Here is a 26,477-nt window from a genome sequence, read left to right on the forward strand (position 1 = left end):
ATAATGTTCACATTTGATTTGGACATAATGTTCTCATATGATTTAGACATAATGTGCACATGTATTCAGACATAATGTTCAAATGTGATTTAGACATAATGTTCACATGTGATTCAGACATAATGTTCACATGTGATTTAGACATAATGTTCACATATGATTCAGACATAATGTTTCACAAGTGATTTAGACATAATGTTCTTGTATGATTTAGACATAAGGCTCACTTGAGGCTTTGATAGTGTTCATTTCATTTCAACTTACTTTCATGCTTATATCCAATTAAGGTTCAAGCACGCTGTCCTGGGCACACACCTCAGCTATCTGGGCTGACAGTGGTTTAGTTGTTAGTTGGTTAGTAGTTAGTGAGAAAAAAGAGGGTGTAGTGGCCTTACACCTACCCATTAAGTCCTAAAGAACTCGCTCTGGGTTGGAGCCAGTATTGGGCTTCGAACCCTGTACCTACCAGCCTGTTGTCCGATGGCTTAACCACTGCACCATCGAGGCTGGTCGATATTGTGTTGCCACGTGGTCTGGACATGGACAATAATGTTCATGTAAGGTTTGGACATAATGCTCTCAAATGGACACATTGTACTGATATGATAAAAGTGTAAATGGTATAATTAAGGATAAAGTGTTACTCTGTAATAATTAATAATATTGAAAGAAAACGAATGTAAAACAAGAATATTTTCAACTGGGATGTTGATTGAAACCTCTCTAAATCAGAAACCCACGGAACAAAGTAAAAAGTCCAGTTTTAAGAGGTATTAAAAAGGGATCATGGTAAAAGTTCTGTTTTGAAGGAATTCCAGTTTACTGAGGTGACTGCTAATTTTCAGGTACTAGTATACTTTTTCATATTTAATGGTTGTAGATTGAAGTTGAAAAAATTACAAATTTAATTATGCAATATTAATTAAAACACATGTACACTACTTTAAAAGCATTTTTAATATAATAGTAATAAAAATAATGAATCATAGGAAAACTGAAGTGAAAGCTATTTTTAATTTGATCTGAAATTATCAGCCATGCTTCAAACATTATTTACAATCAAAGTTATTCTATGATTACAATTAATGCATTACTAGTTAAGACTTTGCCATGGGGCATTTGTCAATTAAAAAGACTTTAAAACAGTATTAATTTAATTAAAAAACAAACAATGTGCTCTAGTGGTGTCCAAAAACAAAACAAACATTAACTGCAATAAAAACAAACAAAAAGTAAACACAATAACAAAAACATTTGCTACGTCAGTCAAACCTGTTCTAGTGGCCACCTGTAATCAGCGGTAACTTTTTTCCCTCCCAAACGATTTTTAATGTAAATGCACCTGTAATAAGCGGTCACCTGTCTAACACTGCCAGTGGCCAGCTAAATTGGATTCCAAATTGTTAAAATACCTGTATTGAGTGGCCACAGTATATGTTTACTATTATATAAAAGGGATATTTTAATGAGCAACAAGGTGCAGCAAATAACGGATCTTCACACCTTCATGAATACTAGTACCCATTCAGTCCCAACATCTCTACTGTGTATCAATTAAGAAAGTACGACTCTGGAATGCAACTAATTGTCTCTGGGCAGTGGCGTATCTATGAAAAATAGTGCCTATGGCAAGCACTGAAATTGCGACCCTGTCCACAAATCTGAAACCCATCTTTTAGATAACTTTACCATCCGAGGATGGCTTGTCTGACTTTAATAGAAACTGCTCAGTGGCGCCTTCCCCCTCCCCATTCAAGTGGTGCCCAGGGCACGTGCCATAACTGTCATACCCTAGGCATGCCACTGCCTCTGGGTAGGCTAAACTTTACATTTGTAGATTCACTTACTATGACAATATTGTGCATGAAGTGGGAATGAGCGTCTTAGCTGAAACAGGTGGAGATAACTCTATTCCAGATGGCGCGACGATCGACAGGGTCCCAGAAACCTGGTTTGTCTCTGACTGGCTTCAGGTTATAAGCGACCAACTGAGTGACTGAGTTTGTTTTAACAGTAAAATAATATTTTAAATATTAGAATGTGTTTTGTTGCATTTTTCTTAATGTCTATCTAATTGGGAAAAGTACATAAAAAGAAATTGGGGTGGCAAAGTTGAGCTTTTATGCGGCAAAGTGTACCCATGCACACGTTTTTATACAGTGTCAACACGAACGCATTGAGTATTATACAAAATATATATTTATTACTTTTACTGTTAATGTCTTTTCCACGATATCTAAGTATATAAAATACTAGACCGCCCTGTGTAGGAACGTCCTGTATAGAGCCGTCATCACTATATATATATATTTGTTTAATACTACACACGCACACGTTATACCATCGACGTCCCAAACAACAAAAACACGAATATGATATTTACGGAAATATTGTTCTACATTTTTCAGCTACGATACGTGAAACAAAATAGATTTTAATCATTTAACGTAAAAAATCAACAATTTGGATGTAAAACAAATCCATTCTAGTAAACAAAAGTGAAACACCCTAGAATAAACAGGAAAAAGTGCGACGTTTCTAACTGCATTCAGGCGCATGCATTTGCAAAAAGTATCGTAATGCGCATGCGCAGTTCATCATTTTCCATTTTAAAGACAACTACATGAAAAAATATATGTTTCTTAATTATGCACAGTTGCTGAACACTTAATTTTTTTAAAAGGAAAAATTCAATTTGTCAAGCGTTCTGGTCCAGTCCGCGTTTTATCAACACACATCGCTCACACTTGATGTCAATACTGATAGGCATTACGTCCATACCTGCGCATAGTTTGTAAAATATAATTTTTTTAATGAATTGATTCTAAATTAACAAAATTTATATACTCAAAATTATTTACAACTGTTATGAATGTATTATGAATACTATTCACTACAATAGAGGCACAAAAATGTAGCATACCTTTTGCAGATCGAATATAATAATTGAAAACAAATTCTAACAACAGGGGTCCTACAAATCATAAAAATAAAATTCTTTGGCCTTGTTGATCTGGCACGTGTGAGGTCATGTGACACGCATCGAATGTTAATTCGTCTTTCTCCATTTTAAGTCAATTTCTACGAGTCATGTGGATCCGATATCGGTAATTTTAAGGAATAAACGAAAACGACTTTGTAAAATTAATGGTTTTAGGGGTTTGTAAAGTTTTGTATTTAGATACTTACTTTTCTCAACTTTATTGTTTATAAAAATGTTCCTGAACTGTGAAGAAAAACCTCATAAATGAATGACATGCCGATGACAACAAATCGGATGTTGATTGCGCGAACCGTGCACGAGAAAACAAAGTGAACGGAATTTGAAGCATAACGCAGTTAGGGACGTTGACGATACATATGCACATATATATTTTATTGATTATTATCCACAATATACATATATTTTCTTTATTATTACTGACTTCCACCCTCATATCTCAGTACACATGTAGACAAACGTCAGCTGGTAACAACTGGTAACCATTCACTCATGGGCGTATGGGGACTCTTTGATTTAGGGGGGCTGGAGGGGTTGATTTGCCCGACATTTTACCCAGATAAAATTTGCCCGAATTTCCCCCCGTTTTGCCCGAATTTGGGGGGGGGGGGATCCCCCCCCCCCCCCAGGTCGTACGCCCATGCATTCACTGCAGTGTATACTATAGAACGTCCTGTGCAGAACCGTGCTGTGTAGGAACGTCCTGTACAGAGCCGTCATCACTATATATTTTTTTTTAATACGCACACGCACACGTTAAATATATATATATATATTTTTTTTTTCCCCCCGAGTATTATCCAAAATATACATATATTTTCTTTATATACAAAATATATATTTATTCCCTTTACTGTTAATGTGTTTTCCACCATATCTAAGTATATAAAAATACTAGACCGCCCTGTGTAGGAACGATACAAAATATATATTTATTCCCTTTACTGTTAATGTGTTTTCCACCATATCTTAGTATATAAAATACTAGACCGCCCTGTGTAGGAACGTCTTGTACAGAGCCGTCATCACTATATATATTTTTTAATACTATTATCCACAATATACATATATTTTCTTTATTATTACTGATTTTACTGCCCCCCCCCCCCCCCCCCCCCCCCACCTCCCCATATCTCAGTACACGTGTAGACAAACGTCAACTGGTAACCGTTCACTGCAGCGTATACTATAGACCGTCCTGTGCAGAACCGTGCTGTATAGGAACGTCATGTACAGAACCCATAAGGTTTTGGTCCGTTATGATTGTGGTATAACAAAGAATGACAAAGCAATGAAAAAAAATACAGCTATTGTCCGAGTTTGTTGGACCCTGACGAGTGACGCGCCACCTGTTTTATTATCTCCCCTGTTCTGAGCTAAGACGCCCATTGTATAATTAAATGGAAAAAGAAAACAAACTTATTAAGAACTGTTAAAATAATACATTCTAATTACCTTATTTCTTAAGTTAATTTATAGTAAACTGTGGAGCACACGGCCATTAATTAGATGTAGGTCTACAGACAGCAACAAAAGAAACAACTGAACTGAACTTTATTGATACTCTGGCCCTAATTCAACGGCATATGAGGATAAACGTTTCAAAGACTATATATGCGGCAACCTGTAATGAGCGGCCACCTGTCTTAAGTGGCCATTTTTTCTCTACTCCCTTGTGTGACAGTTTAAGACAGGTTTGACTGTATCTACTTAACATTACTCAAACTATCAATGTCTACAGACCTCCAAAATCAAACATTACTCAAATTATCAATCTCTACAGACCTCCAAAGTCAAGCATTACTCAAACTATCAATGTCTATAGACCTCCAAAGTCAAAGAAAGATCAAATTCTATATAAAATTTCTAAACATCTTTTCTTTATGGATGCTATCTCGCATCTCCCTATTAAGAGAGTTCTACAATACAGCACACATAACTTGCACTATTTTGAAATTTCACTTCTAACACCATGACAGCTTTAACAGTATAAGTGCAGTGCCTAAACAGTATTAATGTTGTGGGTATTTTAGTCACTCAGTCTGTGGTGGTGTTTTGTGTACCTCGGCTTTAACTGTTGACTTCTGCTGTTGAGTAGTTGTTTTCTGCTTGGTTTTCCCTTTTTCCATTGCTCCCTTGCTAATATCTAGAAAGGGAAGGAAAGGGAAAAAAGATAATAAACACATTGCTTCCACAAATATTTTTCTCAAATCTTAATAACACATGTATGGAATAAAAGATTAATTTTTGTAGCATTAGAAAAGGTTAGTAAAAAATGTGGTTCCACTCACTTTAAAATTGTTGTACACACACTCATGCACAATACACACTCACACACATAAAAAACCACATACACATGCATACAAACATAAATACTCATACATCCACATGCATGCACACACACTTGCATAGGCACATTAACATAGAGGGTGTATTCCATGATATGTGGTAAAGCACGGTCAGTTTGGGATTGATCCCCGTTCGTTGGACCATTGGGGCTATTTCTCGTTCCAGTCCGTGCACCACAACTGGTATATGAAAGGCTGTGATATGTGTTATACTGTCTGTGGGATGGTGCATATAAAAGATCCCTTGCTACTACTGGAAAAATGTAGCGGGTTTCCTCTCTAAAACTATATGTCAAAATTACCAAATGTTTGACATCCAATAGCTGATGATTAATATATCAATATAACTATGTTGAGATCTGGAGCATAAAACTGTAGGCTGAGACCTATAACATAAAACAAACTCTAGGACTGTATGTCAAAATTACCAATACTAGTAACATAGAGCTAAAGCTGTTACAATGGTAGCTGTTAAGTCATAAATTTCTGCTTAAATCATGCAACTTGAGACTTACACGTTTTCGAGAATATCAACACAGAACTAATAAGACGTGGCTGGGTCCAATTAAATTGGATCACAATGAGCATAAAATGTAAAATAGCCCAGTATTAAAGCTAAAGTTTGTTTTGTTTAATGATACTACTAGAGCACATTGATTTATTAAGTTTTTGAGAGGAAATCTGCTACATTTTCCCACTGACGGGGATCGATCCCAAACAGACAGCACATCAGATGAATGCTTTACCACCGAGCTATATCCTTATCCTTCCAATTTTAATAAAACTTGATTAACTGAAATATTTACTGAATCAATGTTATGTTGTAACTAACAGTTGTAGTAATCTTGAATATAATAATTAATAACAACAATGACAAGTAAGTAATAATTTAGGGTTTTTTTTAAGGAAACAGACTATATACGGTGAGCACATGATTATTATTCAACAAAGAATATTCCAGTTTTGATTTTGGCTGTGCATTTAAATTACAATGTGATAACTGGAGGGATAGTTGAATTTGAGAAGGGCCAGTAAGATCTGTCTTCAACTGGCTGTGCTGGCAACCACGGTTTTCATGTTAATTTTCAACCCTGTATGAGATACCGATTTAATGTGTCCCCATCTTGTTTGAAGCATAAATTTATTTTGAAATACTGCTTTTAACTTTTTCCCCCATCTTGTTTTGAAAAATGAATTTATTAAGAGACTCTGTTTTTTAACTTTTCACTATGTTGTTTTGAAGCATGAATTTATTAAGAGATACTGTTTTTTTTAACTTTTCACTATCTTGTTTTGAAGCATGTATTTATTAAGAGATACTGTTTTTTACACCTTTGCTGAGATGTTGATGTGTCTTTTGTAACTCCTCACTTTCTTGTTTTTCATCTGCATGAAGAGATTAGTTTTTTTCATCTGCATGAAGAGATTCGGTTTTTAACTCCTCACCACCTTGTTTTGAAGAATGAATTTATTAAGAGATACCATTTTTAATGTGTCCCCATCTTGTTTTGAAACATGAATTTATTAAGAGATACTGTTTTTTAACTTTTCACTATTTTGTTTTGAAACATGAATTTATTAAGAGATACTGTTTTTTACTTTTTCCCATCTTGTTCTGAAGAATGAATTTATTAAGAGATACCGTTTTTAATGTGTCCCCATCTTGTTTTGAAACATGTATTTATTAAGAGATACTGTTTTTTAACTCTTCACCATTTTGTTTTGAAACATGTATTTATTAAGGTTCCACACCACCATTAATTACTCCAAGCAGTTCAATACAATTTCTATGTCAGAATATATTCTGTAAAAATATTAACACTATTGAGAGGGTTATATGCACCATCCCAGACAGGATAGCACATACCATGGCCTTTGATATATCAGTCATGGTGCACTGGCTGGAGTATACTTAATGAGACAGAGACTAGAAACAACTACAAGCAAACTAGACATAGAAGAGTGGCATTGAGTTACAAGAACAGTAAGTTTCTGTCAGTGAAGGTATACATGTGTTACCACTGGCGTAGGAAGCAGGCACTTTGTAGCAGCGGCGATGGTTTTTATATATTTATACATGTATTTAAAAATATGTCTGTGTTTGTAACACAGTATATACATGTAAGTAAGAAATGTGAAAACATGTTATACAAGCAGATGCAGCTAAACTGCACATACCTCCACCGGTCTGTGTTTGAGTCGTGTCACTAACATGAGGACTCTGTGCACCTGACACACCATCTCCTGAGTCATCAGCGTTATTGAAAAGGTTTACACCTTTGCTGACATAGTGATCTGTCTTTTGTAACTTCTCACTTTCTCGTTTTTCATCTGCAAGAAGAGATTCGGTTTTTAACTCCTCACCACCTTATTTTGAAGAATGAATTTATTAAGAGATACCGTTTTTAATGTGTCCCCATCTTGTTTTGAAACATGAATTTATTAAGAAATACCGTTTTTAATGTGTCCCCATCTTGTTTTGAAACATGAATTTATTAAGAGATACTGTTTTTTTAACTTTTCGCTATTTTGTTTTGAAGCATGAATTTATTAAGAGATACTGGTTTTTTAACTTTTCGCTATCTTGTTTTGAAGCATGAATTTATTAAGTGATACTGTTTTTTTTAACTTTTCACCATTTTGTTTTGAAGCATGAATTTATTAAATGACCGGCCTCGGTGGCGTCGTGGCAGGCCATCGGTCTACAGGCTGGTAGGTACTGGGTTCGGATCCCAGTCGAGGCATGGGATTTTTAATCGAGATACCGACTCCAAACCCCGAGTGAGTGCTCCGCAAGGCTCAATGGGTAGGTGTAAACCACTTGCACCGACCAGTGATCCATAACTGGTTCAACAAAGGCCATGGTTTGTGCTATCCTGCCTGTGGGAAGCGCAAATAAAAGATCCCTTGCTGCCTGTCGTAAAAAGAGTAGCCTATGTGGCGACAGCGGGTTTCCTCTAAAAACAGTGTCAGAATGACCATATGTTTGACGTCCAATAGCCGATGATAAGATAAAAAATCAATGTGCTCTAGCGGCGTCGTTAAATAAAACAAACTTTACTTTTTTTTATTAAATGATACTGTTTTTAACTTTTTCCCACCTTGTTTTGAAACATGAATTTATTAAGAGATACTGTTTTTTAACTTTTTCCCATCTTGTTTTGAAACATGAATTTATTAAGAGATACTGTTTTTTAACTTTTCACTATCTTGTTTTGAAGCATGAATTTATTAAGAGATACTGTTTTTTAACTTTTCACTATCTTGTTTTGAAGCATGAATTTATTAAGAGATACTGTTTTCAACTTTTCACTATCTTGTTTTGAAGCATGTATTTATTAAGATTCCACACCACCATTAATTACTCCATGCAGTTCAATACAATTTCTATGTCAGAATATATTCTGTAAACAATCCTACACTATCGAGAGAGTCATGTGACTACTAATTTTAGGGAGTGCTCTCAACTGACAAGTACTGTGCAAAACAAATCAACATAGTTTGACCACAAAATGTTTCAGTCAGCCACCCTCATGTCAGAGCACCGCCTCGTGTTGCTGTTATACAAGTGGCACTATACCACTTGCACGGTTGTTATCAGTTAGTACTACATTATAAAAAGTAATTTCAAACCAGTGGGTTATTTAAATACCACAGAGGTCAACCTACTTGTAATCATCAAAGAAAGATTTCAAAAGGCATATCAAATTTTTTTAGTATTATTTTACGAGGAACTATTTCCTAAACCAGACTATATTAACCCTTATCCTGCCGCATTCTTTTTGCTAAATTTAAAGAATTTTCACCTGTTCTACATTTCTAGTAATTTTATTAAAATCCATGGACATTTTAACATAAAATTACACCCATATATACCATAATGATCCACCTACGTAATGATAGCATTTTGTAGATGGTTATTTTATTTATGTTACCATGGCAACAGCTGCAAATTTCAATATACAATTGTTTCATTAATAATTAAGAAAACATGAATAAAACACTATTTTTTCTTTTAATTTAAGTGTATGCTGTGATTTATTAAGCATAGTGATTGATTTAAAGAAAAAATTAAGTAGACTGCCATTTTTTTCAGAATAATAGGGTGCAATGCACATACTGTCATCAACGCTTTTTTGTAAATTATGAAGATAATGTCCAACATTATCTATTATACATTTTTAGTAATATTATTAAAATCAGTTGACATTTCAGCATAAAATTACACACATATATACTAAGAATATCCACCTACGTAATGCTAACATTTTATAGTCAGTTATATTGTTTATGTTACCATGGCAACAGCTGCAAATTTCAATATACCATATTTTCATTAATAATTATGAAAACTTTAATTAAAAACTAATATTTGTCTTTTAATTTAAGTCTATGCTGTGATTTATTAACCATACTGCTTGATGTAAACATACAATTAAGTCGACAACCACGTTTTTTCTGAAAAATAGGGTCAGATGCGCATTCGGCTATCAACGCATTTTTGTAAATTATGAACATAATTTCCAACATTAACTATTATACATTTCTGGTAATATTATTAAAATCAGTTGACATTTCAGCATGAAATTACACTCATATATACTAAGAATATCCACCTACGTAACGCTAACATTTTATAGTCAGTTATATTATTTATGTTACCATGGCAACACCTGCAAATTTCAATATACCATATTTTCATTAATAATTATGAAAACTTTAATTAAAAACTAATATATATTTTTCAATTTAAGTCTATGCTGTGATTTATTAACCATACTGCTTGATGTAAAGAAAAAATTAAGTCGACAACCGTGGTTTTTCTGAAAAATAGGGTCAGATGCGCATTCGGCTATCAACACATTTTTTTGTAAATTATGAACATAATTTCCAACATTAACCATTATACATTTCTGGTAATATTATTAAAATCAGTTGACATTTCAGCATGAAATTATACACATATATACTAAGAATATCCACCTACATAATGCTAACATTTTATAGTCAGTTATATTATTTATGTTACCATGGCAACAGCTGCAACTTTCAATATACCATTTTTTATTAATAATTATGAAAACTTTAATTTAAAACTAATATTTTGCTTTTAATTTAAGTCTATGATGTGATCTGTTAACCATACTACTCGATTTAGAAAAAGAATTAAGTAGATAGCCAATTTTGTTTTTGAATAATAGGGTCAAATGCACATACTACCATCAACGCATTTTTGTAACTTGTGGACATTGTGTCCAACATTATCTAGACACTAAAAATATGTATACTATCTCTATTACTTTATATATCTTTGTCAAATGACACAAGATTTAAAAAAAGGTATATGCCCTTTCACTTTCTGTCATTTTCAAATGAACATTATTAATTCTGTTACCATGGTAACCAATGCAAAAAGAAGAACCGTTTCTCATATGAAATGTTTTAAATGAATTTATTTGAATACAAATCACTGTATAATGATGTAATAATAAGCTCCCAGCTGTTTACAAGAGATGGGTGAAAATTGTGAATTCTGTTACCAAGGTAACCAATGCAAAACAGAAAACAAATTCCAAAAAAAATATCATTTTCAAGGACCGAGAAAGAACAACAATGTATAGTGACATAATTGTACTATGCCTGTAGAAAAGATATATGAAGCTTATTAATTCTGTTATCATAGTAACCAGTTCAAAACTATATGTTACCATGGTACCCAGATCGAAACTGTTACCATGGTACCCAATGCAAACTATTGGTTACCATAGTAAGGTATGTAAAACTGGAAACTATTTGCTGTGTGCATGCAACTTTTGGGTCATAAGGTCAAAAGTAAAGGACACCAGTAATCAATAATTTGAGGGTACTTGAAAACTCCACATCACAACTGCCGCTACTAGGTGGTTATGGGGTTTGGAATCGTTTTAAATTGGACACTGCATTTCATGTACACACTTTAAGCAGCAGCTATCTTACTATAATCGTTCTAAAAATTATTAAAACGTATCCATTAATTCCCAAGATTTTAGGGTACATAATTTTACCCTTCATACCCTCTGGCAGAAACCCTGGACACTGATATTAGAATAATAGAAATAGTAAAAAGGATTTTATGCATTTCCGTAATTTATTGTGACACAAGATACTTGCCATAGTGCTTCACACGGTCACAATTGTATAAAAAAAGAAAAATGTCCATTCATCTAAAAAATGTTTTAAACCCAAAGAAACAAACATCAACATGTGAGCCCTAATTAAAATTCAATATGTACCGTATACATAATGTGTATCCAGTGTTGAACACTTATGCATGATACAAAATAGATCTAAACAGTCACCTGAGTAAATTGCTGACCACAACTACCAAACACATGGAATGCGGAGCACCCATTTTCCTAGGGGGATTAAAATGACCAAATTCATGGTTTTGGGTTTTCCATGGGTGAGAGCAACTACCAAATAAATTTGGTTGGAAATGGTCTAGTATTTCTGTAAACATAATAGTTTAAATGCATTTGTCTATATGATAGATGGTTTAATGAATTTGTCTCCTGCCTGGGGAGGGGGGGGGGGGGGGGGGGGGGGGGGGCAGAGGACACGATATTAATGAAATTCGCAAAATTGATATTTGTGTGGTATTCCTGGACACGATAATTGGCTTAATTTTCCCCTATTTGTGCCCCACCTTTAGGAGAGGGGTAGAATGACCAAATTCACAAGGAAATGGGTCACGAATATGCAATTTCTATATAACTATTGTGAACTCCATCCCCACCTAGGGGACATTCACAAGTTATATACACTGGTCATCTATTTGCCTTTATATATTATTTGAATACTATCCAGGTATAGCATTTCGGGCAAATGAGCTAGCCTACAACCTTTTCACCATGTATTTCCATCATTTTACTCTGACACAATATTAGTTGTAATCCATGTAAAAATATGTAGTGATTCATTTGCAACCCTATATAGCTGTTCATGGCTGTAACTAAGATTTAAACAATGAACCAATGAGCATGGAAGGTGCAAGACACCATTTTGTGGTCATTTCAGGAAGGTTACATACTTAAAACATCAGTATCAATAAACTATTTTTATATTATTTTACCCCCCCCACCCCAATGCATTCCTCCCACTCCAGGGGCGGGATGCAGCCCAGTGGTAAAGGGCAGCTGGTTTGGGATTAATTCCCATCGGCGGGCTCACTGGGCTATTTCTCGTTCCAGCCAGTGCTCCATGACTGGTATATCAAAGGCTGTGGTATGTACTATCCTGTCTTTGGGATGGTATATATAAAGATGCCTTGCTACTAATGGAAAAATGTTGGGGGTTTTCTCTCTAAGACTACTAGTATGTCAAAATTACCAAATGTTTGACATCCAATAGCCGATGATTAATAAATCACTGTGCTCTAGTGGTGTCGTTAAATAAAAAATAAAACACATACACACACACACCATTGCCTCTACCCGTTAGCTGAGACCCTGCTTTTTGGCAGTAAAGCTAATATGAATAATTGTTGTTATCTAGATTCAGGGATTTTCGTTCAACTCTGGCAGAAATCTGCCTGCATCCCCAACAAAAATGAGAGCCCGTACGCTTAGGCCTATGCCACTTCATCATTTTTTTTCATTTTGTTTTTTCATTTTGGGCCCTGTCGCTTAAGCCCTTGGAGAGGAAGGTCAGAATGTGTTTATGTGTGGCACAAAATGTAGTAGTTGGAACTGATAAAAAAAACATTGAGAAGTCAAAAATTTGAAACGTTTATGCGTGATGCACAGTAGTCCAAGCGGACGTAGAAAATGTGCTCCCTACCACAATAGGTCACTTGAGATGTCACATAAGTAAACATTTAAAACATTATTATCGGAATCATGAATTTATATTTGTGCAACTTCTTCTGACATTTTTACTGACGGAGTGAAAGAAGAAGAAATCACTGGCAGTTGGTCCCGCAAAGTATTGTATCTGGGTCAAGTGTCGATAATATAGGTCAACTACACTTCGAAGTTTTTGCGATTTTTCTTTGATATTTTTATCAACAATATAGGATCGTTTTATGATTTGTGATTATTACATCCTGAATACAACATTTATTAGTTTTAGCGTTACTGCCAACCAGCTATATATAATATAGGGTTTCAAACGAAGCACTACACAATTTTACACGGATTTAATTACAACTAGTATTGTGGGAGAAATGTTGGAACTACTAATACATGAAGAAAAGGTTTCAGGCCAGCTCAATTTGCCCGAATGTCTCTGTCGTATTCGCCCGAATTTTAGATTTTGGTACTAATAAATTTATCAAAATACAATAGATCCAACAGTGCAACACAACTACAGTTTACCTCATGATGATTAATTTATCTTTATAACATTTGCAGATGTGTGTGCAGGGAATGGGTCGACCCCCCCCCCCCCCCCCCTTTCCGGTCCCTGCTCGAGCAGATTAAAAAAAAAAAAAATCAATACATATTCCGGCGGAGCATTACAGAAATCCCCTATAAACTTCGCTCTCCAGACACCCATACCTAAAATCCCAGCACACATGCCTAATTTTTAAAACGATTGTCATCCACCATACAACATTATTACAAAACATTCAATGCTTATATATGCTTATTCAAAAAAGCCATGCACGGCACCCCCCACCCCCCTCCCTCCACACCAAATCCTTGGATCCGCGACTGGTACAGTAATAAAAACAAAACACCGGTGGCGCCACATAATTATGTGTGACACGAAACGAGAATGTTTTGTGATTGGTTATTGAAAATAATGTAGGTCAAGGTATTCTACAGACTACTTCAGCAGATATTCGTAACCTATCGTTTGTAATTCATTTTTTAAAAATGAGAACAAATATATATCCACTCAGTAGTGATTAATACTAATGTGAATGTTGAAAAGGAAAAACTGGCAGAAAAACAACACACAACAAAACAACGACGAACACCGAGCACATGTGCGTATTCGATCATATAGTCGACGTAACTGTTCAAGTAAACATAGCTAGTTAGAATCGTCTGCTGTAGTATAAGTAACCACGTTGTAATTATTAATGAAAACAGTTAGCCGCACATGCAAGCAATGTGTACTACTGCTGTCAAATTGTATGGCGGGAAATGTGCTGTCACATGACCTGTTATTTATAAATAGAAATAGGGAAATGGCGCTTTTCGACGACTGTTTATGCCGTCGGATTACAATTATTTGATTGTGTTTGTACCTTTTTAGGCATTAAAAGTGATACTTTTTCTATTTTAATGCAACTGTCATAATGTAGTTCATATATAATACTATATTATGACAAATTTGTAGAGATAAAAGAAACCGCTACCAAAAAAACAAGAAACAATAACAAACAATAGCACGTGCCATTTGACGGGTCATTTTTGTTTTTTAAAAAAACATAAGATGTACAACAGCAATTTAGCAAATATTTGGATATGTCATTCTAAGACTATTTATTGACATTTTCTTACTTTGTTTTTGACAAAAATGTCAAAAATTAATTTAGAAAACGATTTTTAAATGAAAACAATGTAAAGTGACGTCATTGTGATGACGCTTGACGTGTATACACATCAACGGCAGGAAACGTGTTAAGCCGCTACAGCAAGTAATGACATGACAAACAGTGGGGTGTTGCTTTAAAAATATACTGTTTTTAACTTTTCACTATCTTGTTTTGAAGCATGAATTTATTAAGAGATACTGTTTTTTAACTTTTCAATATCTTGTTTTGAAGCATAAATTTATTAAGAGATACTGTTTTTAACTTTTTAATATCTTGTTTTGGATCTGAATAAAGAGATTTTATTTTTAACTTTTCACCATCCCGACCATTTAGAATTTTTGTTTCATGCAAGTATGAACTGAAAAATAACATTGTACACACTTTCTTATGACTCAACTATACATGTGCTCAATGTATTTCTTTCAGTTCACACTAGCATCAACTGAAAAATCTACGTGGTCAGTTTTCACTTAAATTGTCTATCATGCCTCAACCGTCTTCGAGAAATCGGTCCTAAATTGAAGACAGAAATACGACTGCATGTTGTAAAATAAGGACAAGGATATCCGGGGCAGGACGTAGCCCAGTGGTAAAGCACTCACTTGATGCACAGTTGGTCTGGGATTGATCCCCGTTTGTGGGCCCATCGGGCTATTTTTTGTTCCAGCCAGTGCACCATGACTGGTATATCAAAGGTCAGGTATGTGCTATCCTGTCTGTGGGATGGTGCATATAAAAGATCCCTTGCTACTAATGGAAAAATATAGCGGGTTTATTCTCTAAGACTATATGTCAAAAATTACCAAATGTTTGACATCCAGTAGCCGATGATTAATAAATCAATATGCTCTAGTGGTGTCGTTAAACAAAATACATTTTAACATTAAGTTTTCCACTTCTCAAGCATTACATAATAGATGAATAACTTTATTTTACAAGGATTTCCCATATTTAAGCCCATGTGAAATGAAGCCCATTTCCTTAAAAATGCTAAAAATTACTGAAATAAAGCCCTATGGACATTGAAGCGTGTTTTGTATAGGACTAACAAAGTCTTGGAATGACATTCTGTTCTCCATTGCTATCCTAAATTGCATCTTTGGTCTTTATTATAGTGTAGCTGTTTTCATCTTAATTTAAGTTCTGGACCTCATTTCAGTTAAAACTTTATTTTCTCCTAGGTCGTGTTTCTCGTATTTAAGCCTGGGTGGGAAATTTTGACAAGTATCTTTAACCTCTCACCTTCATCCGGCAGTTGTTGGTCGCTGGTAGTTTGCGTAGGGTCAGGCCGTGTAGAAGTAGGTGGGATTTCTTGTGTCTTGCTAACCAGTTCCTTAGAAGAATCAGGTGGCTCCGGCAGAGGTTTTCTAAAACAAAAGATATTTCGTTCATTCATTTAATCGTTGATTGATTCATTCAATCATTCATGCAATGCCTGTATTCATTCATTCATTTATCAATTCAATAATTTATTTCATTCCTACAGTTCAATCATGCATTCATTAAATTCAATTATTTCATTCATTCATTCACTCCTTCATTTTCATTCATTCATTCTTTTCATTCATTCATTCATTCACTCATATATATATATATATATATATATATACATTCAAGATAATTAAGTTATTCATTATTCAATTCCTTCCTTTCCTAATTTTAATACATTGTAGACTCTTGTACATGTTTCTCGTTCCAGCCAATGCTTCACAACTAGTATAATAAAGGCCATGATGTGTACTATCCAGTCTGTAGGATGTTGCATATAAAAGATCCCTTGCCGCTGATTGAAAAGAATAGCCCATGATACGGCAGTAGTGGGTTTCCTGTCTTACTATCTGTGTGAGGTCCTTAACCGTATGTCTGATGTCAATTAACTGTAGTTAAAATGTATGTCATTAAATAAAACATTTCTTCCTTCCTTGGTTCCTGGCATCACGCCAAACACTGCATGTATGGAAACAGGCCTTTCAGTTATCTGTGCTGTTTGTCCAGTCCAGGAGAGAAGCTTTACGCATCTCTTTATGCTTGAACCTTCTCTGATTTCGAGCCAAACTAATGCTTGTATTAATTAAAGGTTCAAGACAATGTGCTGATGTTATCTGAGTAGATACTTGCCATAGTGCCAATATGCTGATACTGAGTAGGTGCTAGTGTACTGATGCTATCTGAATAAATGCTAGTGAACATTGAGTCAATGTGCTGATACTGAGTAGGTGCTAGTGTATTGATGCTATCTGAATAAATGTTAGTGAACAATGAGCCAATATGCTGATACTGAGTAGGTGCTAGTGCACTGGTGCTATCTGAATAAATGCTAGTGAACATTGAAAAAAGGTGCTGATACTGAGTAGGTGCTAGTGCACTGATGCTATCTGAATAAATGCTAGTGAACATTGAGCCAATATGCTCATACTGAGTAGGTGCTAGTGTATTGATGCTATCTGAATAAATGTTAGTGAACAATGAGCCAATATGCTGATACTGAGTAGGTGCTAGTGCACTGGTGCTATCTGAATAAATGCTAGTGAACATTGAAAAAAGGTGCTGATACTGAGTAGGTGCTAGTGCACTGATGCTATCTGAATAAATGCTAGTGAACATTGAGCCAATATGCTGATACTGAGTAGGTGCTAGTGTACTGATGCTATCTGAATAAATGCTAGTGAACATTGAGCCAATATGCTGATACTGAGTAAGAGCTAGTGTACTGATGCTATCTGAATAAATGCTAGTGAACATTGAGCCAATATGCTGATACTGAGTAGGTGCTAGTGCACTGGTGCTATCTGAATAAATGCTAGTGAACATTGAGCCAATATGCTGATACTGAGTAGGTGCTAATGCACTGATGCTATTGAATAAATGTTAGTGAACATTGAGCCAATATGCTGATACTGGGTAGGTGCTAGTGCACTGATGCTATCTGAATACATGCTAGTGAACATTGAGCCAATATGCTGATACTGGGTAGGTGCTAGTGCACTGATGCTATCTGAATAAATGCTAGTGAACATTGAGCCAATATGCTGATACTGAGTAGGTGCTAATGCACTGATGCTATTGAATAAATGCTAGTGAACATTGAGCCAATATGCTGATACCGAGTAGGTGCTAGTGCACTGATGCTATCTGAATAAATGCTAGTGAACATTGAGCCAATGTGCTGATACCGAGTAGGTGCTAGTGCACTTATGCTATTGAATAAATGCTAGTGAACATTGAGCCAATGTGCTGATACTGAGTAGGTGCTAGTGCACTGATGCTATTGAATAAATGCCAGTGAACATTGAGTCAATGTGTTGATGCTGAGTAGGTGCTAGTGCTAGTGTACTGATACTATCTGAATAAATGCTAGTGAACATTGAGTCAATGCGCTGATACTGAGTAGATGCTAGTGCACTGATGTTATTGAATAAATGCTTGTGAACACTGAGCCAATATGCTGATACTGAGTAGGTGCTAGTGCACTGATGCTATCTGAATAAATGCTAGTGAACATTGAGCCAATGTGCTGATACTGAGTAGGTGCTAGTGTACTGATACTATCTGAATAAATGCTAGTGAAAATTGAGTCAATATGCTGATACTGAGTAGGTGCTAGTGCACTGATGCTATTGAATAAATGCTAGTGAACACTGAGCCAATATGCTGATACTGAGTAGGTGCTAGTGCACTGATGCTATCTGAATAAATGCTAGTGAACATTGAGCCAATGTGCTGATACTGAGTAGGTGCTAGTGCACTGATGTTATTGAATAAATGCTAGTGAACATTGAGCCAATATGCTGATACTGAGTAGGTGCTAGTGCACTGATGCTATCTGAATAAATGCTAGTGAACATTGAGCCAATGTGGCGATGCTGTCTGGGAAATAGTGAAATGAGGACAGCATGTCCTATAGTTCCGTGAGGTTGTCACAGTACCTAGACTGATCACCACGGTCAGAATGCGTCTCAGATTCTGTATCTGTTACTGAGTCAGTATCCCAGTCAGTATCCAAGTCAGTCTCTGTTGAATATTGATGAACCTGCAACACAAAACAATCATTGGAATGGTGACTTTGAACACTTTCCAAAACATTGTCCACACCTTCATCATTGAAAACTCCAACACATTTCTCTATATGGTATATACCATATACATATGTATGTTTAGTGATGATATATTTTAGACATGAACTATTCCGGCTGCAATGTAGTTTTCTCGTGGCTAAAATAATGGGTCTAGATTATTTGTTCAGTTTAGCCTACAAATTAGGGTTTGGATTAGTTTTAGAGTTAGACAAATAATTCTAGAGTCCCTTAGATTCTTGAATATAGTGACCAGCATGACATATTTCCAATCAGACTCTACACATTCTAACATGGACATGCATGGTGTGTATGTTTTGTATTAAATTGTGATGTCCATTATTGTTAATGTTCTATAGGCCTCCAATGGGCACAAGGTTTTAAAGGGACATTCCTCAGTTTGCTGCAATTTTTAAGATGAAGGGGCGGATTACGCTTTAGGTAAGGGGGGTTTCTGAAACAATATGTAAATGTTTATAATTTGAAATTATACATTTTACGTGGACATCAATTTAGATCTACATTGTGGGGTGGGGTTTTTTTTTAGCCGGGGGAGGGGGAGACCGTGCAACTGGGAAACCTAATCCACCCCTGAGATGTTATCAACTAACAACGACCTTTTAACAATTATAATTACATATCAAATATTTTTTTTTTGCATAAAATATTAGTGGCTGTATATTAAACGTGTTTCTGATCATTGTAATATTTGTACTTGGTTAAATTTCATTTTATTTCCTAAAATATAGTTTTTTCGTTTGTACGAAATTATTTGAAGACAAAATCCAGTTTGGGCTTCTTACAAATATTAAGACGACCAAAAACACACTGAATATACAGACACTGATATTCTAAACAAGAAAATATATTTAATATGTGAGCTTAATCGTAGAAATATTTTATTAGTCCGAAACATCTTACAATGCAGCAAACTCAGGAATGTCCCTTTAAAACAATCAAACTTTGTTTTATGATGGGTAGCGCTACTGGTTAGCTTTTCAACTCATGTGAATCAAAGATAAAATCGTGTCATTTTTGTTTATGCTGTTAAACAATTATATACAAAATCTGGCTTTTGTGTGTCTCCTTTCTCATACCTTTATTTGTAATAAAAAGACTTCTCCATTGCCTAAAATTACTTAACAGTCATTACAAACTACTCTTCCCTGTTACAGACACATTTTTTTTATCAACACTGTTGAATTTTTAAAAAATATAAAAACTGTGTTTTGTTTTCTTTTGTCTTTTGGTCACAACTGGAACAAAATGGCCAAAAACGTAATCCCTCTCCCAAAGCATTTTTGTTTTTAATTAAGGCATACTAAATGCCACCCCTCCTCACTAGAAATGTGCATATAACAGACTGACAAAGACACACAGTACCAGTCTAGATATAAGTAGTTTAGTCCGATGTACATGTCACAATAAGTCTAACATCCATACTAAAGCACAAGATCTATATTTATACCCCCAAAAGAAGAAAAACAAAACTAAACAAAACTTATTATTAAAATATTCATTTCACGACATTTACATAGAGAGTAACTAATAATTGACATCGGATATCTGCTTTATTCTGTGAAGGTGAGAATGGGAAATTCCATGAGGCTCTGCCGAGTTAAATTTCTTCTCATTCGGCCTGAACAGGATAAAGCAGATATCCGACATCATTTACTAGTTATTATCTTTATCCTGCAGACCACAAAAAGTAAGGGCAAAAGCTATTATTTCTGTTATTTCAACCACATTGTTGATGATGACCTAGAGGTCAAATGAGCGATTTTGTAATATAGCTATGTGTAGGACATCAAAAGTCATATCCTGATAGTAGCAGGTTATGACTTTGCTTCATCCGTCATCATATTCTGTCAGTAGAAACAGTGGGTGCAGGATAAAGTAACATAATGTTCCCTTATGATCTGCACATAATGTTCTTATGTGATTTAGATATAATGTTCTTATGTGATTTAGACATAATGTTCTTATGTGATTTAGATATAATGTTCTTATGTGATTTAGACATAATGTTCTTGTATGCTTTAGACATAATGTTCTTATGTGATTTAGATATAATGTTCTTATGTGATTTAGACATAATGTTCTTATGTGATTTAGACATAATGTTCTTATTTGATTTAGACATTATGTTCTTATGTGATTTAGACATAATGTTCTTATGTGATTTAGACATAATGTTCTTATTTGATTTAGACATTATGTTCTTATGTGATTTAGACATAATGTTCTTATGTGATTTAGACATAATGTTCTTATGTGATTTAGACATAATGTTCTTGTATGATTTAGACATAATGTTCTTGTATGATTTAGACATGTTCTAATATGATTTAGACATAATGTTGTCATTTGATTTAGACATAATGTTCACATGTGATTTAGACATAATGTTCTTGTATGATTTAGACATGATGTTCTAATATGATTTAGACATAATGTTCTCACATAATTTAGACATAATGTTCTATGATTCAGACAATGTTCTCAAACAATTTAGACATAAGGCTCGCTTGTGGCTTTGATATAGTGTTCATTTCATTTCAACTTATTTTCGTGCTTATATCCAATTAAGGTTCAAGTACGCTGTCCTGGGCACATGCCTCAGCTATCTGGGCTGTCTGTCGAGGACAGTGGGTTAGTTGTTAGTTGGTTAGTGGTTAGTTAGAGAGAAGAGGGTGTAGTGGCCTTAAGAACTCGCTCTGGGTTGAACCCTGTACCTACCAGCCTGTAGTCTGATGGCTTAACCATTATGCCATCGAGGCTGGTTGATATAGTGTTGCCACGTGGTCTGGAAATGGACAATAATGTTCATGTAAGGTTTGGACATAATGCTCTCAAACGGACATATTGTACTGATATACATGACTGATGGGAATATGATAAAAGTGTAAATGGTATAATTAAGGATAAAGTGTTACTCTGTAATAATTAATAATATTGGAAGAAAACAAATGTAAAACAAGAATATTTTTAACTGAGATGTTGATTGATTCAATAGTCTTTGATAACTACTCTCGAGTGCTAAATAAATGAAAAAATGTTGGTGTCTACGCTTATTCAGCACCCTACGTTTAATTACATCTTTAAAAAATGTAACCCCCTACGCTAATTCGCCACCCAACGCTTATTACAATTCTTAATTTATCAAATGCTTACATATAGCCTCTATTAGGGGTACCGATTTTCCGCGATCACGGAATCGCGGATGGAATTGCAAATCTTAAACAGAATTTACAATTTTCCGAGTTGTCAAATAAAATGCCAACTTTTGTGGTCAGATAATTTATTAATATACATACATTGTTTTTCTGCTTAATTGATCATTTGAACCATTAAGGCACAACAAAGTATGTTACTCTACGACAAAATGTAAACACACGTTTCAGAACATTGTTGGCTGCCATTTTGTTTTTATCACTCGGCTCGGTTCGGTTTTATTCGGTTGGGTAAATTCCTAGGATGCGTTCGATTGAGTGCTCGCCTGTAAATCGATGCAACAGTTCATGCAAGCACTTTATATAAATTAATCAATTACACTACAACACTTCATCTTTTTACCAAACATTGAAGACGGGGGTACCGAATTCTTAAAGGTAAATATGACTTTTTGTTAAGCTATGTATTCTAGAGTAGATAAGTACAGTTCCTTTAGGATAAGGGGAACTGGCCCAAACTTTATCTACATTCTTTCCTCTTTTTATATATATTTTTTTACATTACAAATTCCACTCATTTTAATTACAAATTCCACTCAACCTTTTTATTTTCACTTGCAAATAGAGTTTATTAGAAATTAGCGAGAAAAATTAGGCAGAGTTACATCCCCTAACCGCATTCCAGTTCAGGCGCGTTCCGCTAACAGCTGGCATGGCCGATGACCACAGTTTAATTGTTTGTGAATCTTCAGCTGAGATTTATGCATGCCAGCCCCTGGCATAAGTGTCCCCACCTATGCTTTAAAAATAAAGAATGATACAGGTAAAAATTAAGTTGATGAAATTACGTTTTGTTATAACTGACCATGTGTTAAATATAGGAGATGAATCTAGCGAGCTGTCATCCACCCTGATTGTTTTGGTTTTCTTGCATGGAACTTTTGGATTTGTTTTCAAAGCTGCAATCTCACCTCACATTAATTATCATAATTTCATTTAAATGTACAAACACACTTACAGTTTTAATTAATTGTGTGTGACACTGACAGTGACACAGTTGTAACAGTTAGATAACAGAAACATATGTTTATAGTGAACACATTTTTTCATACTATGGAATTTACTACAAGTTATTTATTTCTGAGCCGCTTGTTTTCTAAATTACATGTACACATGTACACACAACAATAGTATATTTTTGTTATTTCCAAAACACTTATTTTTATTTTTACGTCAAACCAAATTGTTTTCATTACTAGTAAATTTTTACAGTTTAGCTAAATTTCCAGACCCTATGCTAATTCCGCACTCTACTCTTATTGGGTTTTTTTTAAATTTCCACACCCTATGCTAATTCCGCACTCTACTTTTAATTGATTTTAGAAAATTTTCCAGCCCCTATGCTTATTCAGCCCCTATGTTTATTAGGCACTCGAGAGTACTACTAAAACCTCTCTAAATCGGACACCCATGGAACCAAGTATAAAGTCCAGTTTTAAGAGGTATCTGGTTTGGAGAGGTTGTTCTGTAGTACTATTTAAAAAGGGATCATGGTAAAAGTTCGGTTTTGAAGGAATTCCGATTTTGAAGGAATTCCTGTTTACTGAGGTGACTGCTAATTTTCATATACTAGTATACTTTTTCATATTTAATTGTTGTAGAATGAAGTTGAAAGAATTACAAACTTAACTATGCAATATTAAGTAAAACACATGTACACTACTTTAAAAGCATTTTTAATATAAAACATGTGTAGTAATAAAAATAATGAATCATGGGAAAACTGAAGTGAAAGCTATTTTCAATTTGATCTGAAATTATCAGCCATGCTTCTAAAATTATTTACTCAAAGTTATTCTATGATTACAATTAATGCATTACTAGTTAAGACTTTGCCATGGGGCATTTGTCAATTAAAAAAACTTTAAAACAGTATTAATTTAATTAAAAAACAAACAATCAATGTGCTCTAGTGGTGTCCAAAAACAAAACAAACATTAACTGCAATAAAAACAAACAAAAAGTAAACACAATAACAAAAACATTTGCTACGTCAGTCAAACCTGTTCTAGTGGCCACCTGTAATCAGCGGTCACTTTTTTCCCTCCCAAACAATTTTTAATATGTAAAGCGGTCGGCTAAATTAGATCCCAAATTGCTAAAATACCTGTATTAAACGGCCACAGTAAATGTTTACTATTATATAAAAGGGATATTTTAACAAGAGCGACAAGGTGCAGCAAATAACGGATCTTCACACCTTCATGAATACTAGTACCCATTCAGTCCCAACATCTCTACTGTGTATCAATTAAGAAAGTATGACTCTGGAATGCAACTAATTGTCTCTTGGCAGTGGTGTATCTATGGAAAATAGTGCCTATGGCAAGCACTGAAATTGCACCCATCCAAAAATCTGAAACCCACCTTTTAGATAACTTTACCATCCGAGGATGACTTGTCTGACTTTAATAGAAACTGCTCAGTGGCGCCTTCCCCCTCCCCATTCAAGTGGTGCCCAGGGCACGTGCCATAACTGTCATACCCTAGGCATGCCACTGCCTCTGGGTAGGCTAAACTTTACATTTGTAGATTCACTTACTATGACAATATTGTGCATGAAGTGGGAATTGAATAATTAATTGGAAAAAGAAAACAAACTTATTAAGAACTGTTAAATTAATACATTCCAATTGCCTTATTTCTTAACATGTCGAAAGTTAATTTAATTTAACTGTAGAGCACACGGCCATTAATTAGATGTAGGTCTACAGACAGCAACAAAAGAAACAACTGAACTGAACTTTATTGATACTCTGGCCCTAATTCAACGGCATATGAGGATAAACGTTTCAAAGACTGTATATTCAGCAACCTGTAATGAGCGACCACCTGTCTTAAGCAGCCATTTTTTCTCTACTGCCTTGTGTGACGGCTTAAGACAGGTTTGACTGTATCTACTTAACATTACTCAAACTATCAATGTCTAAAGACCTCCAAAGTCAAACATTACTCGAGCTATCAATGTTTATAGACCTCCAAAGTCAAATATTACTCAAACTATCAATGTCTATAGACCTCCAAAGTCAAACATTACTCAAACTATTAATGTCTATAGACCTCCAAAGTCAAACATTACTCAAACTATCAATGTCTATAGACCTCCAAAGTCAAAGAAAGATCAAATTCTATGTAAAATTTCTAAACATCTTTTCTTTATGGATGCTATCTCGCATCTCCCATCTCCCTATTAAAAGAGTTCTACAATACAGCACACATAACTTGCACTATTTTGAAATTTCACTTCTAACACCATGACAGCTTTAACAGTGTAAGTACAGTGCCTAAACAGTATTAATGTTGTGGGTATTTTAGTTACTCAGTCTGTGGTGGTGTTTAGTGTACCTCAAATTCATCTGTCGAATTATGCCGTTGAGTTTTTCTCGCTAATATCAGGTGCCTCATCTAGAAGGGAAAAAGATAATAAACACAGTGCTTCCACAAGTATTTTTCTCAAAGTTTAATAACACACTTATAGAATAAAAGATTGATTTTTGTAGCATTAGGAAAGGTTAGTAAAAATGTGGTTCCATTCACTTTAAAATTGTTGTACACACTCACATACACATAAAACCCCCACATACACATACATACATACAAACATAGATACTCATACATCAACATGCATGTACAGATACAGATACATACATGGGCACACACAAACATGCACACACACTCACATAGACACATTAACATAGAGGGTGTATTCCATGATATCTTGTAAAGCACGGTCAGTTTGGGATCGATCCCCATTCGTGGGACCATTGGGGCTATTTCTCGTTCCAGTCAGTGCACCACAGTTGGTATATGAAAGGCTGTGGTATGTGCTGTCCTGTCTGTGGGATGGTGCATATAAAAGATCCCTTGCAACTACTGGGAAAATGTAGCAGGTTTCCTGACTAAAACTATATGTCAAAAATACCAAATGTTTGACATCCAACAGCTGATGAGTAATATATCAATGTGCTTTAGTGGTGTCATTAAACAAAACAAACTTTAACTCTAGGACTGTATGTCAAAATTACCAGTACTAGTAAAGCTGCTACAATGGTAGCTGTTAAGTCATAAATTTCTGTTTAAATCATGCAACTTGGGACTTACACGTTTTCGAGAATATCAACACAGAACAATAAGACATGGCTGGGTCCAATTAAAGCTAAAGTTTGTTTTGTTTAATGATACCACTAGAGCACATTGATTTATTAATCATTGGCTATTGGATGTCAAACATTTGGCAATTTTAACATACAGTTTTTGAGAGGAAATCTGCTATATTTTTCCATTAGTATCAAGGAA

General features: G+C 34.8%; 1 protein-coding gene across 4 annotated transcripts in view; it reads right to left on the reverse strand.

Annotated features, from left to right (window-relative positions):
- Positions 1-26,477, reverse strand: part of LOC121385203 (clumping factor B-like) — a 62,541-nt gene that overhangs the window by 23,295 nt on the left and 12,769 nt on the right. For 3 of the 4 annotated variants that reach the window (XM_041515802.1, XM_041515784.1, XM_041515777.1), the window contains exons 5-9: positions 25,527-25,586; positions 18,802-18,905; positions 16,118-16,242; positions 7,528-7,680; positions 5,065-5,147 (exon numbers count right to left, since the gene is read on the reverse strand). In XM_041515802.1, the coding sequence (XP_041371736.1) occupies positions 5,065-5,147; positions 7,528-7,680; positions 16,118-16,242; positions 18,802-18,905; positions 25,527-25,586 (525 nt within the window). The remainder of the gene's footprint in view (positions 1-5,064; positions 5,148-7,527; positions 7,681-16,117; positions 16,243-18,801; positions 18,906-25,526; positions 25,587-26,477) is intronic. The other variant, XM_041515793.1, reaches the window with a different exon arrangement.

Source organism: Gigantopelta aegis, chromosome 2, assembly GCF_016097555.1.
Source record: "Gigantopelta aegis isolate Gae_Host chromosome 2, Gae_host_genome, whole genome shotgun sequence".
Classification (NCBI taxonomy): domain Eukaryota; kingdom Metazoa; phylum Mollusca; class Gastropoda; order Neomphalida; family Peltospiridae; genus Gigantopelta; species Gigantopelta aegis.